This window comes from Alexandromys fortis, unplaced genomic scaffold, assembly GCF_014885135.2.
Source record: "Alexandromys fortis isolate MF-2015 unplaced genomic scaffold, M_Fortis_MF-2015_v1.1 scaffold_4, whole genome shotgun sequence".
NCBI lineage: Eukaryota > Metazoa > Chordata > Mammalia > Rodentia > Cricetidae > Alexandromys > Alexandromys fortis.
The window spans coordinates 6,545,829-6,559,764 of NW_026067944.1; the positions used below are offsets into that span (position 1 = coordinate 6,545,829).

General features: G+C 36.9%; 1 protein-coding gene across 1 annotated transcript in view; it reads left to right on the plus strand.

The window, feature by feature from the left end:
- Positions 1-529: 529 nt before the first annotated feature.
- The window catches only part of Samsn1 (SAM domain, SH3 domain and nuclear localization signals 1), a 50,379-nt gene continuing 36,972 nt past the window's right edge, over positions 530-13,936 (plus strand). The window contains exon 1 of the mRNA XM_050149053.1: positions 530-677. Coding sequence (XP_050005010.1) covers positions 621-677 — 57 coding nt within the window. The 5' untranslated portion in view covers positions 530-620. The remainder of the gene's footprint in view (positions 678-13,936) is intronic.

The window sequence follows — 13,936 nt, forward strand, 5'->3', positions numbered from 1 at the left end:
GAAACAGATAAACATATGTAGCATTAAAGAAATATTGGCAATGAACTTGAAGGGTAGCAAGGGGAGGAACCTGGGAAAGTTTAGGAGGAAGGGGAAGGGGGAAATGACACAGTTATAACCTCAAAGAGTGAAAAATTATAGAAATATAAAATTGAATTCTCTAAATAGTTGCTTATTTTTGATAATGAAACTCCACAACATTCTGTTTGATTATGCTGATTGGTTCAGATCTTGTACCTTCTTATTTAATATGTTAAATTCTTTCATTTTTATATAAACTGAGAAAGTAAGTTTTATTTTTAAAATCATTATACCCTTAATGATTTGTAGGCATGAAGGATTAATGTAGGCATGCCAAAGGTAAGAGACAGGAATTATAGAATATAGCACTGAAGAAAGTACAGAGTTGCTAAATCATTACGGTAAGGTAGAAGAGGGAAGAAAAGAGGAACGTTTACCCAAGGAGACACTGATGTCATATCCTGACCAAAGGAGGAAGTGCCACATCACAGGGCTCTGAGCTCTCTGGTGCTGTACATCACAGGCAGCAACTGCCGTCTGTTTTCAGTTGTCCCTCTAACAGCAGAAACTGTGCACACTAGTGGTGGCCCGAATTCAAAATGCTAAAGAGGAAGCCATCTAACGCCTCAGAGAAAGAGAAACACCAAAAACCGAAGGTAAGGTAATTCCTAACATAGTTAAACTGAGACTTCTTACTAGATTGTAAATTGTACACACATACATACATACAAACAAACACATAACACACATATTAACACATACATATACCATATATACACGCATACATATTCACATATACACACTCACTCACTCAAACACACACACACTTTCAAACATCCACACAGTCACATACCACACACATGTGCACACATGCATGCACACACACAACCTATACTATCACCTCAGACATACAAACATAATATTTTATCTGTTTCTTGTAAGTTTATTCACGTAGAGAGTTTAGTGCATCATAGAACCTATGGAAAAATCCATGTGGCCAAATTGGATACCAGTGGGCAACTATGGTCTTCACAATTGTGTAGTAGATTCAATTATTCATGTTGGTAGTTAAGTTTGGATTCAGAAAATTTCACAGAAATCTGTTTGGTGGTCTCTGCATAAGCCATTGATATTATGGACTCTCTTTGGACAGTTTTCATTACTGAGGTGTTCAATGTCTTTCCAGAGTAGTGAATAAATTATTTTATTTGTTAAATTTTAGCCATTTCAAATATGTACTTGTAAGAAGCCTGTAAATGGAGAGCTCTGGGGTTAACTTTATTTTTCTTTTTATATTTTGAATGTTATGTTATGATATCTTGTTGTACATGCGTTTACACATTGTCACTAGAGAAAGTTGTGTGTCCTATGTTGAGAAGCAACAAAATTTACAAGTTAGTAAATTAGATAAGTCAATCTTATGTAGAATGTTCTTTTTTATTCTTTCTCTTGTTAATAATTTTCACTAAAACATAGAAAAGCCAAGCTTACCTTTTATTAAAGCGCTGTTAGTTTTACCAGCAACATTAGTTTCTTCAGTATGAAGTTCTGATGTCAGAAATAATCTGCTCTGTTTATAGACTTCTAACACTTCTCAAGTCAATGAAAATTCAATCTTTTTATTGTTTGTGCAATAAATAGTAGTAGATTCTGAATACGTTTAAAGAGTTGATATTTTCTTATCAGTTTTTATTTGTTATTATCAGAGAAACTATTTAGAAATTAATTTTGTCCTTCTGAATTGAGGTGGCTTGAGACAATGTTCAATGTTTTGCAACCTTCTCTAACAAATCTGAAGAAAAATAAATTTTCTTTATTTATAAATGTAAAATTTGGTATTTAGAAACACATAAACATATGTAGCAATAAATATGCAAACATATATAGCTTTAAAATTTTTGCTATGAACTAATAGTCCTCCATTTATTATAACTATGTCTTAGAAACAACTCCTTTTAATTCATATTTATTTTGTCATAGAGAAGTTTTTAATATTTTATGTGTCAAGGGTATAATCCATGAGGGATGGCAGGAAAATGTTCTATTCTGATCCCTACACACACCGTTAGTAGAAGGAGTACAAAATCCTCCATACATAACAAAGGTGAGTGATGTGATACCTATCTAAGAAAGACAAAATAGAGCTACCAAGAGACCGGCCTGAAATACAGGGTGTTGCTGTCGATGCGGAATATCTATAAGATAATATTTTCCATACCCGGAGCCACAGCCATTTATTCTTTGCGGTGTACTCTCAAGAGTATGGAGGTGTTTGTTTCGTTTTTTTTTTTTTTTAATTGTGACATCAAAAAGAAGGGAAAGAATATCTAACCCTCTGGTGTATTTAAATCTATAAATTTGGGTTGTGGATGTCATTGGGCCCTGACTCTGTTCATAGGTTTAATCCTCCAGTACCACATACACAGGAGAAAACTATGAAACCTATTGTTACCTGAAACAAAACTAGTGAACTTTTTATTTAAATAGAATACCAGTGGGCACTAAATTAGGTGAAAATAAGAAGTTCTTGGATGCTATTGCATAATAAGATTACTATATGTAATTAAAATGAAGCATCTTCTAATGAAATGCTAAGTCGAGGGTCTAGGTACAGCTCAATCTATAACCTGCTTTCTACACAAGCATTTTATCCTCAGCAACTACATAAAAAAATGACAGTGTAGTGTTCTGTGCTTGTAATCCCAGCACTGGGTGGCAGATCCAGGCATAATCCTGGAGCAAGCTGGACAGCCTGCCTAACCTAAATGAAATGACAGTGGATTTCTAACCAGTGAGAGCCACTGCTTCACTGTTACCAAGACAGACAGCAACCTAGGATGAATAACACCAGAGGCTGTCCAATGGCCTTCACACACACATGCACATACATGTAAGAAAACTATACATCCATTTACATGTGCATGCACACATACACACACGAAATAAATTGATAAATGCTTGAGATGACATGTGTTTGATTTAAACACTTATCAATAAAAATGATGCATGTAGCGAGACACGATAGGGAAGCCAGACCATGTATAATTTTTATTTCTTCTATATCAGCTGAAAATAATGTTAAAGAAATAGTATTTGTTATTAGTATTTTCTAATACATTTTATAGTTGTGACATTAGAATATTCATGAATCTAATATGCAATAATAGATTTTAGAGAATTCTACCTATGAAGCAATGTATTATTTTTTGTTTATAGTACTTATCAATAAACATATCAATGAGTAAAACTTTAAAACAAATAATAGTTTTCTCACATCTTATTTTATCATTGACGGTGTATCTTTGTTTTATATACTGTTTCTCCATTCTGCTAAAGTTTATTTTACTGAAGAGCTTATATGCAAGATGAACATCTTTCAGGTATATTATTAAATAATGATATATAGGTTGAGAGTGAGAAATCAATGTTCTTCCATATTGGGTAACCAAAAATATCTAAAAACATATTATAAATACCTAACAAAATATAGTAAAAGATGAATAAATTCTTACAAATTTAATGTGCCCCAGAACCATATAGGTAATTTTCAAATAAAAGTGAAACTTACTGAATAGTGGCTAAGCAGTCTACATTTTTACTTAAAAATAACCTTGTTTCATACACCATACTTTTTTTTTATTGTGTTTTATTTGTACTATTTTAGCACTAGTGCTCAGTGCTGACAATGATCTAGAGACTTGTAAGCATATCCATATGCAGACTCAATAACCTTTTTATCTATACTGTTTTTATGATCTATAAATGTTCAAATAATTATAGGACATAGTTTTTCTTGTGTTTATCCAACATGTTTATGTTTTCTGCTGTGTTTATTATGATTTTATACCTAACAGTTGCTCTTCATGGGTTTTCTACTCTATTTAATAGTTGCCACAACTCTGTTGGATAACAACTCGTATCTAGCTTCATAAGTGAAGAGGCAAATGAATATAAAAGATTACATAGATTTAACAAAATCAGTTAACTTAACCAAAGATACATAGATGAAAAACGTCATATGAAAAACTTATGATACCAATTTCCACTATCACAGTACTGGGGACTGTGTTGTCACTGTCTCTGTCTGTCTTAAATGCCAGAGGAATTTTAAAGACCACAGAGCATCAATTTTTAGGGACATTTGTACTTTGAAAAGGAATTTAAGGTCCCTCTCTACCAATTAAATTCTAGAATTATATGTATGGAATCTCTCCAGGTACCCTAACTGTGCAAATTTCAAGACTTAGAATTCTGTACATTTTTAAATTGTCAAATGGTTTCAAAATATGACAATTTGCTTAGCTCACAATTTACACGTTGGCTCTTGACTAATATATGAAAAAATGAAAAGTTTTGTGAGTCTATTCAGTGTGATCCATCAGAGCAAGTTGTTTGTGTGTATCTGTTTAAATCCATCTTTAGTTCATTTCTAAGTGTTGAAGAATAAATCCATTACCCCCAAGGCCGGGCAAGATTCTTAGAAAGCTTATTGTTTCCTCATGGTCAGTCTTTGATTGAGGTGAGGGAATACGCTAGAAAGTTTGAAAAGAAAAAGAAAATGGAACACACAGATGAAATTTGGAATTGCAATTAGGACAAAGCGGTCTTAATATATCTAGTATGGTAATCTGTGTGAATGCATTTCAACTGGGATCTTCTTGGAGTTAAGGAGATTCAATACCACTGTCATTGTAAAGGGAAACATTGGAATAATGGCACTTCTTGAAATAGCTTTTTTAAAAAGGTTCTTTTTAATCTAAAGTGCATACAAAATGAGACACCATTAGTGTCACAGATGCTAATTCTCACTAGCAGTGACTGAAGTGGCATTCTTTCCCATTTGCATTTGATCCCAGCAATGATGAGAGGTGATGAGTTGATTATGAGCTGTTTTCACTGCACTGCCCGCTGTGCAAATTTATGCTCCTAGACAGGGATGACACATAGTTGTGGCACTAAAGAGCTGTCTGCATTGCTTCTCTGTATCAAATCTGTTAAAATGCACTTTAACTCTTATTTAACCAGGTACAAGAAAATGGAGGGCTTTTCACAACCTGGTACTTATTTAAGATAAGGCATTTGCATGAGAATCCTGTGTTCATTAAATTATTGGGAATTTTCAACAATAAATTTGATCAAATCACACCCTCCCTCCAGTTCTTTCCAGATACAATTCAGGCATTCTATCTGTCTAAAGTTCAGCATTTAGAACTGTGTTAAGCTTTTCTTACCTGTCAAAAATAATCATTTCTATCCTTTTTAATAACCCACCTAATCCAATTTGTGTTGTCCAAATATTCATAGGATTGGGGTCATCCACTAGGATGTGGTTGACCTACAAAATTGACTCTCCATCCCTCAGAAGTATCAACTGCCCATAGCTCGTCAGGTAGGGGTGGGAGTTTGTGTGACTCCACCCTCCACGCTTGAATGTTGATGAGCTTTATCTCCTGCAGATCCATGTGCAGACAAAAACAGGTGCTGTGAGGTCTTGAAGCAGGAGTTTTGTCAGGCTCTGAAGACACTGTTTTGTTCTGCTCCTCCCTCACCTCTGACTCATTACCCTTCTGCACCCTCTCCCATAACGGCTCCTAGAGCTTTGTGGGTTGAGTGACACAGTTGTCCCATTTGTGGCTGAGCAATCCTCTGATAATCTGAAAACTGATCTCTGAGGAGTTTCTGCATTAGCCACCACCCAGTGCACAAAGATACCTCTCTGATGAAGTCTGAGAGCTGCACCAATCTATTGGTATAAAGATAAACATTTAGAGGACAGTTTGGTGCTCTTAACAGAAGAGTACTTTTAGGGTCACCACTATGGCTTGTAAACACCTTAATCATCAGGTTGTAAGCAGAGTTACAATAACAGGTATGAGTTTCCTATGAATCAGGCCTGATTTAGAGATAAATGGCTTCATTATCCACAGGGAATCAAGTCCATAAACACTCTAAGTTTCCAAGTACTTATTACCAAACTGATCCATTTCTCTCACTTGCTAGTATTACGAACTCAGGTAGATTTTTAGAAATGAGTCATTCACGTACACTTCTAATTAGAGAAAAAAAAAAGCTGTTCTCCATTAAGAAAAATGAATGCTTTGAAACTGTCTGTCGTGGTAGTTGGGATGATTCCTACATGAAGAAAGCTACTGTCTTATGGTTAAGTCCTCCTCTTCCAAAATTTACATGTTAGGAGGCTTGGTTTCCAATGAAGTCTGAAAGAGATGAACCTGTCACACAGCTTCTAGTTTTACCCGTAGATGGATGCCCAGTGTTGCCTTTTCCTGTGCCGTTTTCCCCCAGGATCTCTTTTTGTATCACTGACAGCATCCTGAAAAGAAACCAATAGGATATGATTAGGGAAAACTCATTGGTTACATTTTTTATATAATGATCTCTTTGAAGTTTTTAACTTCACAGTTTTAACTGAAATGCTCAAGTTAGAAGACAGCAAGATTTGGAGGCAACCCAGTTTAGCCACTAAGAGTGCTTGGACTATTAGTGCTCCAGCTCGTAGAGGTGCAGATTTTATTCTCAACTGCTGATTTCTTCCAGTTATCTTTGGTTCCTTTCTTCTGGTGGCCACAATCCAGATTGCATGGCATTGTCTCACACCCTCTTGCCCACTTCACACTCATCTTTTCTCATGTGAATGTATCCCTGCTATATTCCAGTAGCTTCCATAAGGCATCATCTAATATATCTAAGGGAAAAAAAATCTGCTCTATGCCCTTAGGCAGTGCTTTATGATTATATGTTAGGATTCTCTGAGGTGCTTTACAAAGATACCCACGAACTCGCAGTCTCATTTAGGTGGTTCATGAAGACCCCGCTTCCTGATGCTAGGACCACACTCTCTGCTGTTCTTGCTCTGAAATGATTCTTGTATAGTCGTGAACTTACACCTGTTTTATTCCCTAGCCAGATTGTCATCTTCAGGAAGCCTTTATCAGTCACTCCAACACAAAGTAGAAGTGGCTAGCTGGCAGAGCAGTAGGCAACATGAACCAGCGTCACACAGAACTAGGCTTGAAGGAATGATTTTTGGTACTTCCTAACCAGAGGGTTGTGACGAGTTTGTTATATCTCATTTTAGCCTTGGTGTTATGATTAGAAAAGGAGGACGTGTACAAGACTGTCATGTAGGCTTCTTGGAGGTTATTAGCATGTGGATATTTCCTGGCCTTCGTCTATGTTCAGTAGATGTTCTTGCCACATTTTCTAATATTGCAATACTTATTCCGTACTTGCTCTATTTTCCTGGCTATAGTTAGCATCACTCGAACTAGCTCTCTTGCCAAGAAGAGGTAATAGATCTTACTCATATTTGTACCCTTGGGCTTGGGGGGAACTTAGGATGGATTGAAGAGGTCTTTCTGACTTCCAGACTACACTGGCTTTCTCTTCCTTTTGCTGACTACCACCAAAAGCATTTACAGAGTGCACATTGTAGTGATCTTTTAGTATGTGCGCACTGAGTGAGGCATGACTAATGGGTAATGCTAGTCATTTACTGAAGTGGCCTACTTCAGAGAGACCTAAAGACCCATCCACGATAAAGAGCTGGGTGACACACACAAACAAATACAGCAATGATTTCTAGAATCAGAATGCAATGAAACAAGACAACAATCAAATAGAAGATCATAACGGAAAAGGCATAAAAGATTGTGAGCAGGATAGTGTTGCTTTGTAGGGAACATACACAGACACACACACAAACATATGTATGAAGGGGGGGAGAGAAACTTACACCCATGACTGCAGAGATACAAAGAACAGAAGTAAACATCCCATTTAGCTCTGCAAACTTGCTCACTAACCTGAGATGCAACTGGCTATAGCATCGTGTCTCCAGTCTTGATGCTACCACCACTATTCAGCTACACTAACCCAACCATGTCCCAGCAGTGACCTGCTGCCTCAGGTGCCGTCTCTTCCAGGGAAGAGAATTCTTTCATTAGTCCGCAGTATGTACTCTCTTCGAGGGAGGACGTTCTCACAGGAAGGAGATATTTGGCAGTCTCGCCATCTGGTCTTAGTTGTGAGTCAACCTGAGGTTGTTTATTTCTGTGAGCTTGACAAAATCCCCAGACCTGACCTAAAGACTTGACCAATACTTGGGATTCCTAGAAGGACTGACCCAAATTACCAAATGGTGCTACTTCTAGCAGCTTTTTCTCTATGAAATAAAGTGAAAACAGTAAATAATGAATTTTATTTCTGTAATTATGTAGTTTTACTATCTAGAATAAGATCCAAGGCATATTTAACCAATATAAAAATATTTTATAATTCATAGTGATAGAAATTGGATACTAACCTCTAAAGAACATACTGAAATATTACAGGGATTTTCCAGGAATATTTTCCTGTTACAGTTGACTTTCTAAAGCAAAAACAATATAAATGTTGAAAATTTTAAATTTTGTAATGTCTATGCTTATATATGTTCTTTGCTAGAGCTGCATAACTATGTTTTTCTTTGGTTCATGATATTTTTTGTTTGGGTTGTTTAAGTTAGGGTAGCTAGAAATTACTCAAAGATTAGCTCATTATTACTTATTACCTTATTATTATTACCTACCAAATTAAAGTAGCCATTAGCAATGAAACAAATGTTTATAATTTAAAAAATATTCCTTCAGAAGTAAATATACTACAGTTATGAGACACGACATTGTAGGTCATAGAGTAGTCATTAGCTTAATTTATTTCTATCACTATGTATCCCTCAATACACTGAAATACACATGTAGCCAGATGTAAATTTGCTGAAAGAAAAACAAATATATTTGATAAAGTGACAAAGCCCATTGGTCTTCTCCAAAAACTCCTAGCACGCAGGCTTCCAAGTACTATTTATTCCTCATACTCTTCCCCTGTTTGGGAATGCATATCATATATTTACCACACATAAACATGTCTGTTCTTACTAAGAGAAAAAAAGAAAACGTTTAAATTCCTAAGCCCTGTGGCAGCAGTTGCTGCCTGCGAAGGGGTGTTTATAAGCTTTATGATATTAACTGCAGCTCTCAACCCCAGGCAGCATAAAACATGCAAAAAAGAACTTTCTGTCAGTTTTATTATTTCTAAAAAGGTTCCCCTTGAAGCAGAAGAGTGACCTTGCTTTGCTGAGCTGACATATGCCACTGGATTAATGGTGGAGCTCGGCTGAAGGGAAGCTCACAGACACATTACAACTCCAGGAGCTGGGCTGCCGGTGCCCATTAATCAGGGCCACCAAAATCATGCATCAAACCCACCCATTTAAAAGTAGTAAAAATGACTTAAAAAAAAAACTTGGTGAGAATTAGCTTATTGTTTGTCATCACTTGTGTTCAAGGAGATCTCACTGCATGACTAAAATACCCTTTGTGGAAACCTTTAGAAAGGTCACTTTGTACCCAGAGGCCAACTGAAAGCAGAACTTGTTTAAAATGTAGGGGACTTACATGGTGTGTTCCTGAGCATCTTCTGGGAAAATCAGGGAGCAGATTTTCTCTTCCCAAGTTAATCCCCCCCCCCCCGTGTAACTATGATTTCACAGTGATGAGCACTGTACACAAACCTCGCCTCTTTGTGAGCATACATATTCTACATTAATATATAATATATACAATATATATCAACACACCACATATTCATGTATTAACCCCAATGATAGACTTAGTTGTAGTAATACATGACGGACAAACCTATTAGGTGATGTTTTAAAGACCTAAAGTTTGAAAAAAAATGTATTAAATGATTTAATGTGTTCAAAAATGTCTTGGACTTGGAAGTACCACAATCTTTTCACCATGCTGATCATGATTTCATTACCAGTTTGCAGCATTTTTTCACCTATACCTATTGAAAGGGTTAAAAAGAGGTGTTAGACATTAGCTTCTACAAGGAGTTGCTCAGTAAGTAAGTAGCAAGTCACTCTTATCTCTTTGAACTCTCCTAATACCAAAATTTGATGGACTTAACTTCTGCTTCATACTTTTTCATTTAGATTAATGCTGCTCTATTTGGTTCTATGGTATAATTTCAGTTGCAATGTTACAAGTTGAAAAATTAGGCACTTATTAAGAGAGAGTTTTTTAATTTACAATTTGGGCTAATGTTGCAAGGTAACAATATTTGAAGTTCTTCTGTTAAGTAATGGTTGCTTTCTTTCTTTGTTTGTTTTTTGAGACTATGTTTTTTTTTTTTTCATCATAGCCTTGACTGTCCTGGAACTCACTTTCTAGACCAGGCTGGCCTCAGGCACACAGAGTTTCACTTGCCTTTGTCTCCCAGCCACTAAACCCAGCCCTGGTTGCTTTCTTTTACCAGGATCTTAAATATTACTTGGGTCATTAGAATTATCATACTCAAAATGTCAATGCAGAACTCTTATGCTTTTGAAGTTTGGTTAACTGACTAAATAATTAGATTGAAGTCAGTAATAGCATTATCAGTTAAAATCATATTTAATATTTGTTCATAGATTAAAAGAACAAGTATGCCCCAAAGTTATCTTCTAAACTTATTGGGAAGAATGCATATTTTTTCTCGTTAGAGATTTGAATCATCTATCCTTTGCACAGTCTACTCATACCACAGTCCACAGAAACCAAGATTAGTCATGACTTGTGAAAATAGCGGAAGGAAACTGTTCATCTTTTGGTAAGGAAGGCAGATACATCAGCCTTGTTACCTTGGTTTCTCGTGTCTTTACTATGTCCTACATCTTTCCAAGAACTAATTGTATCTTATGAACACTATGCACACAGGTAGCCAGGACTTCCGAAGCCTAGAAGTGACGTCTGAACATTTCTCTGTATGACTCCTCAAAAAGCTTCTAAACAAACTGTCCACTCTAGCATACTGGTATATGAATTTGAAAAAACAAATGTATTTAAAGCAAATGAAAGTATTGCTTATAAACTCCTCATAATAATAGATTGAAGCACTTTCTACTGAATTGCTAGAACTGTAATGTAACTTACAGTCTTCAGTTACAGTCTAAAATAATGACACATTATAGCAGATCATGTAGAGATAAAGTTGAGAATCTTACATATTCTTTTTGCTCTAAGAACTTGTTTAACACATAAAATCAACTGTTATCAATAACACTTTTGCATTGGCCATTTTCTGTTATTATTGAAGTTCTTCCCCTCTCCCTTGAGTAATCTCTGAAGTACTTTCAATTTATAGGAAACCTTTTAGTGGCACATAAAATTCTAAAACTAAAGTTTCACTATGGAAGGTCTGAGTAAACTTCAGACTCCAGCGGCAGCACCAGCATCTGCACCCCCTTCATGTGTTTGACAGTTGATAGGAAGCTGATGAGGTCAGGAAGCAACCAGCTAGCTTTGGTTCCTAGAGGCCAGGTGCACACTGAAAATATCCATAACGGTGATTTGTATTGTGTTGTTTTCATCCTTTTATTGAGTTCTGTGTTGCCTTTATACCGGGTTGTAATGCTAGTGCTGAAGGCAGGAATTCGCAGTTCTGGTTGTTTTTTTAGCTTGAAGTTCCCTCACACTCCACGTACTGTTTTCCGTTGGCACCACATGAGGCTGTAATTATTTAACGCTGAGGCAATCCTAACAGATTATTTTAAGTGATTTAAATTTGATGCTCTCCAACGTCTTAGCACCTGAGTCAGCCAGAACAATTAAATCCTCGAATGCTTTCTGATAAAGGGTGACAGACTTGTTGGGATTTAGCTTTTTATAATATAATATTTATGGTGAGCTCAAACAGGATTTTGATATAAAGAGTGGATACTAACAAATGTCTTCTTATGAGTAATATTTCGATGTGAAAACTTGTTGGCAGTAAGTATGTATAATCTTTAATTTGCCAGGATACTTCAAAATACTGTGGGTGTCTGACTCACATATGCAAATATTTCCTTTGAAATAGATTGACACTTCTGCCGGTGCCTTACTCAAATTTGAAAGTCATGGTGCAGATAAGATTTTATCTGGCAACCCTAAAAGCTGGTAGCTGGGTAAGAAAGAGATCTAAGGTCAAATCTCCTGGTTTTGGCCAAAAGCTTGATTCATACTTTTAAAGGAGATTCCATAGTTTTCTTTCATGTTCATAATCCAGACAGCTGAGTGGTTTAAAAAGCCTATTTTAGTTCCATCCTTCCATCCTGTTCAGAGAACAGCTAATCGGAAAATAAAAAGACTAGGCTAAAATTCTGTGAGGGATAACACGGCAGAGAGTACGACCTCAGGGTGGAGGATTTTCAAGGAGGCTTTGTGCAGTTGTTGCTTTGGTTTTTATTCAAATTGTAACCCTTACACCAGTCTGCTTGTCCAGATGGACCCATGATTACTAACAATGCTTCCACTTGCATATGAGATAACAATCTACAGAACTAAGGTTGTTATGCAAAATTAGAGACTAATGGATGGATTCCCTAACTCTGTTACTTGAATTGTGTTCAAACACTCCAGTTGACACCTACTCCTCCAAAGAGAGTATAACATTTGTAACTGAAGGTTTCTCTCCCACCTGCAGATTCCTGAATAACCACTCTGAGGCTCAATATTAATTACAAACTGTTTGACCTATTAGCTCAGGCTTATTATTAACTAGCTCTTACAACTTAAACCAACCCATTTCTATTATTGTATATTTTACCATGAGGGTCACCTCTTGCTTCCCAGGAAGCTGCTGGTATTTCCCAGACCCGCCTTCTTTTTCCTTTCATCTTAGTTTGGATTTCCTACCTGGGTTTATTCTACCCAGCTATTGGCCAAATCAACTTCTCTATTAACCAGGGATAATACAACATATTTACAGTATACAGAAGGGTATCCTACATCAATATGATGAAAGAAAACTGTGATCAAGGCACCACACATAGACTTTAGAGCAGACAATCCAAAGCCACAGTTATACAAGAAATTCATGCCCTGGCAATGCTGAAGCATCCATAGACAGCCCATATATAGAGTTCTGTTTAACTTGCTTGTATTGGGTTTTGTGGTCCAAGTTGACAACTGACCAGGTATCTTCCTCCAGAGGGCACCAGATCTCATCAGAGATGCCTTTGAGCCACCATGTGGTTCCTGGGAATTGAACTCAGGACTTTTGGAAGCACAGGCAGTGCTCTTAATCTCTGAGTCATGTCTCCAGCCCATATAAGAATGGGTTGAGATTTTAGGAGGGTGGAGAGATGGCTCAGTGGTAAAGAGATCTTATTGATCTTGTAGGAGACCCAGATTCAGTTTCCAGAACCAAACCTATACTGCTGACAGCTGCCTGTAACTCCATTGCTGGGGGAACACATGCCCCTGGCCTCTGCCAGCAGTGATGTATGTGTCACCATCATCATTTATGTCCCAGACATGCTTGAGTATGCATGGGGAGCCCATTTATGGCTATTTCCCAGTTGTTTCTATCCTGGGCAGTCCTAGATACTAGTGTTAGCCTCATACCCAAGGTTCCACAGTCTTCCTTTATGCTGTCTATTCAGCATTTTGGGGGCCTTCCTCTTTGCCTTATCCTGTGTACTCCTCCAAACAGTGCTATCTTCGGGTATCTGCTGTCATTTATTCTTATAACATGGCCGAAGGATCTCAAGCGCCACTGTTGTATTCTGTAGTTTATTTCCTTCTGTAGATGGAGGTGTTTCTCAGTGTCATCACTGCACAGCCTATCTCTTCATGGGGCATCCAGAATCCTCCTGAGACAGGCCATCTCAAATGCATTTAGTTGCTGTTCTGAGGAGCGTTTTCATTGTCCAGGTTTCGGAGTGGTAAGGAAGGCAGCTCTAGACAGGTGTCTCATATACTTGTAATTTGTTGTTGTCGTTATATCTCATGCTGACCAGACCTTTCCTATTACCTGGAAAGCAGCCCTCACTATCCCTATCTGCCTCTTGATGTCTGAAATAGTTCCCTCCTTTGAACTTAGGTTT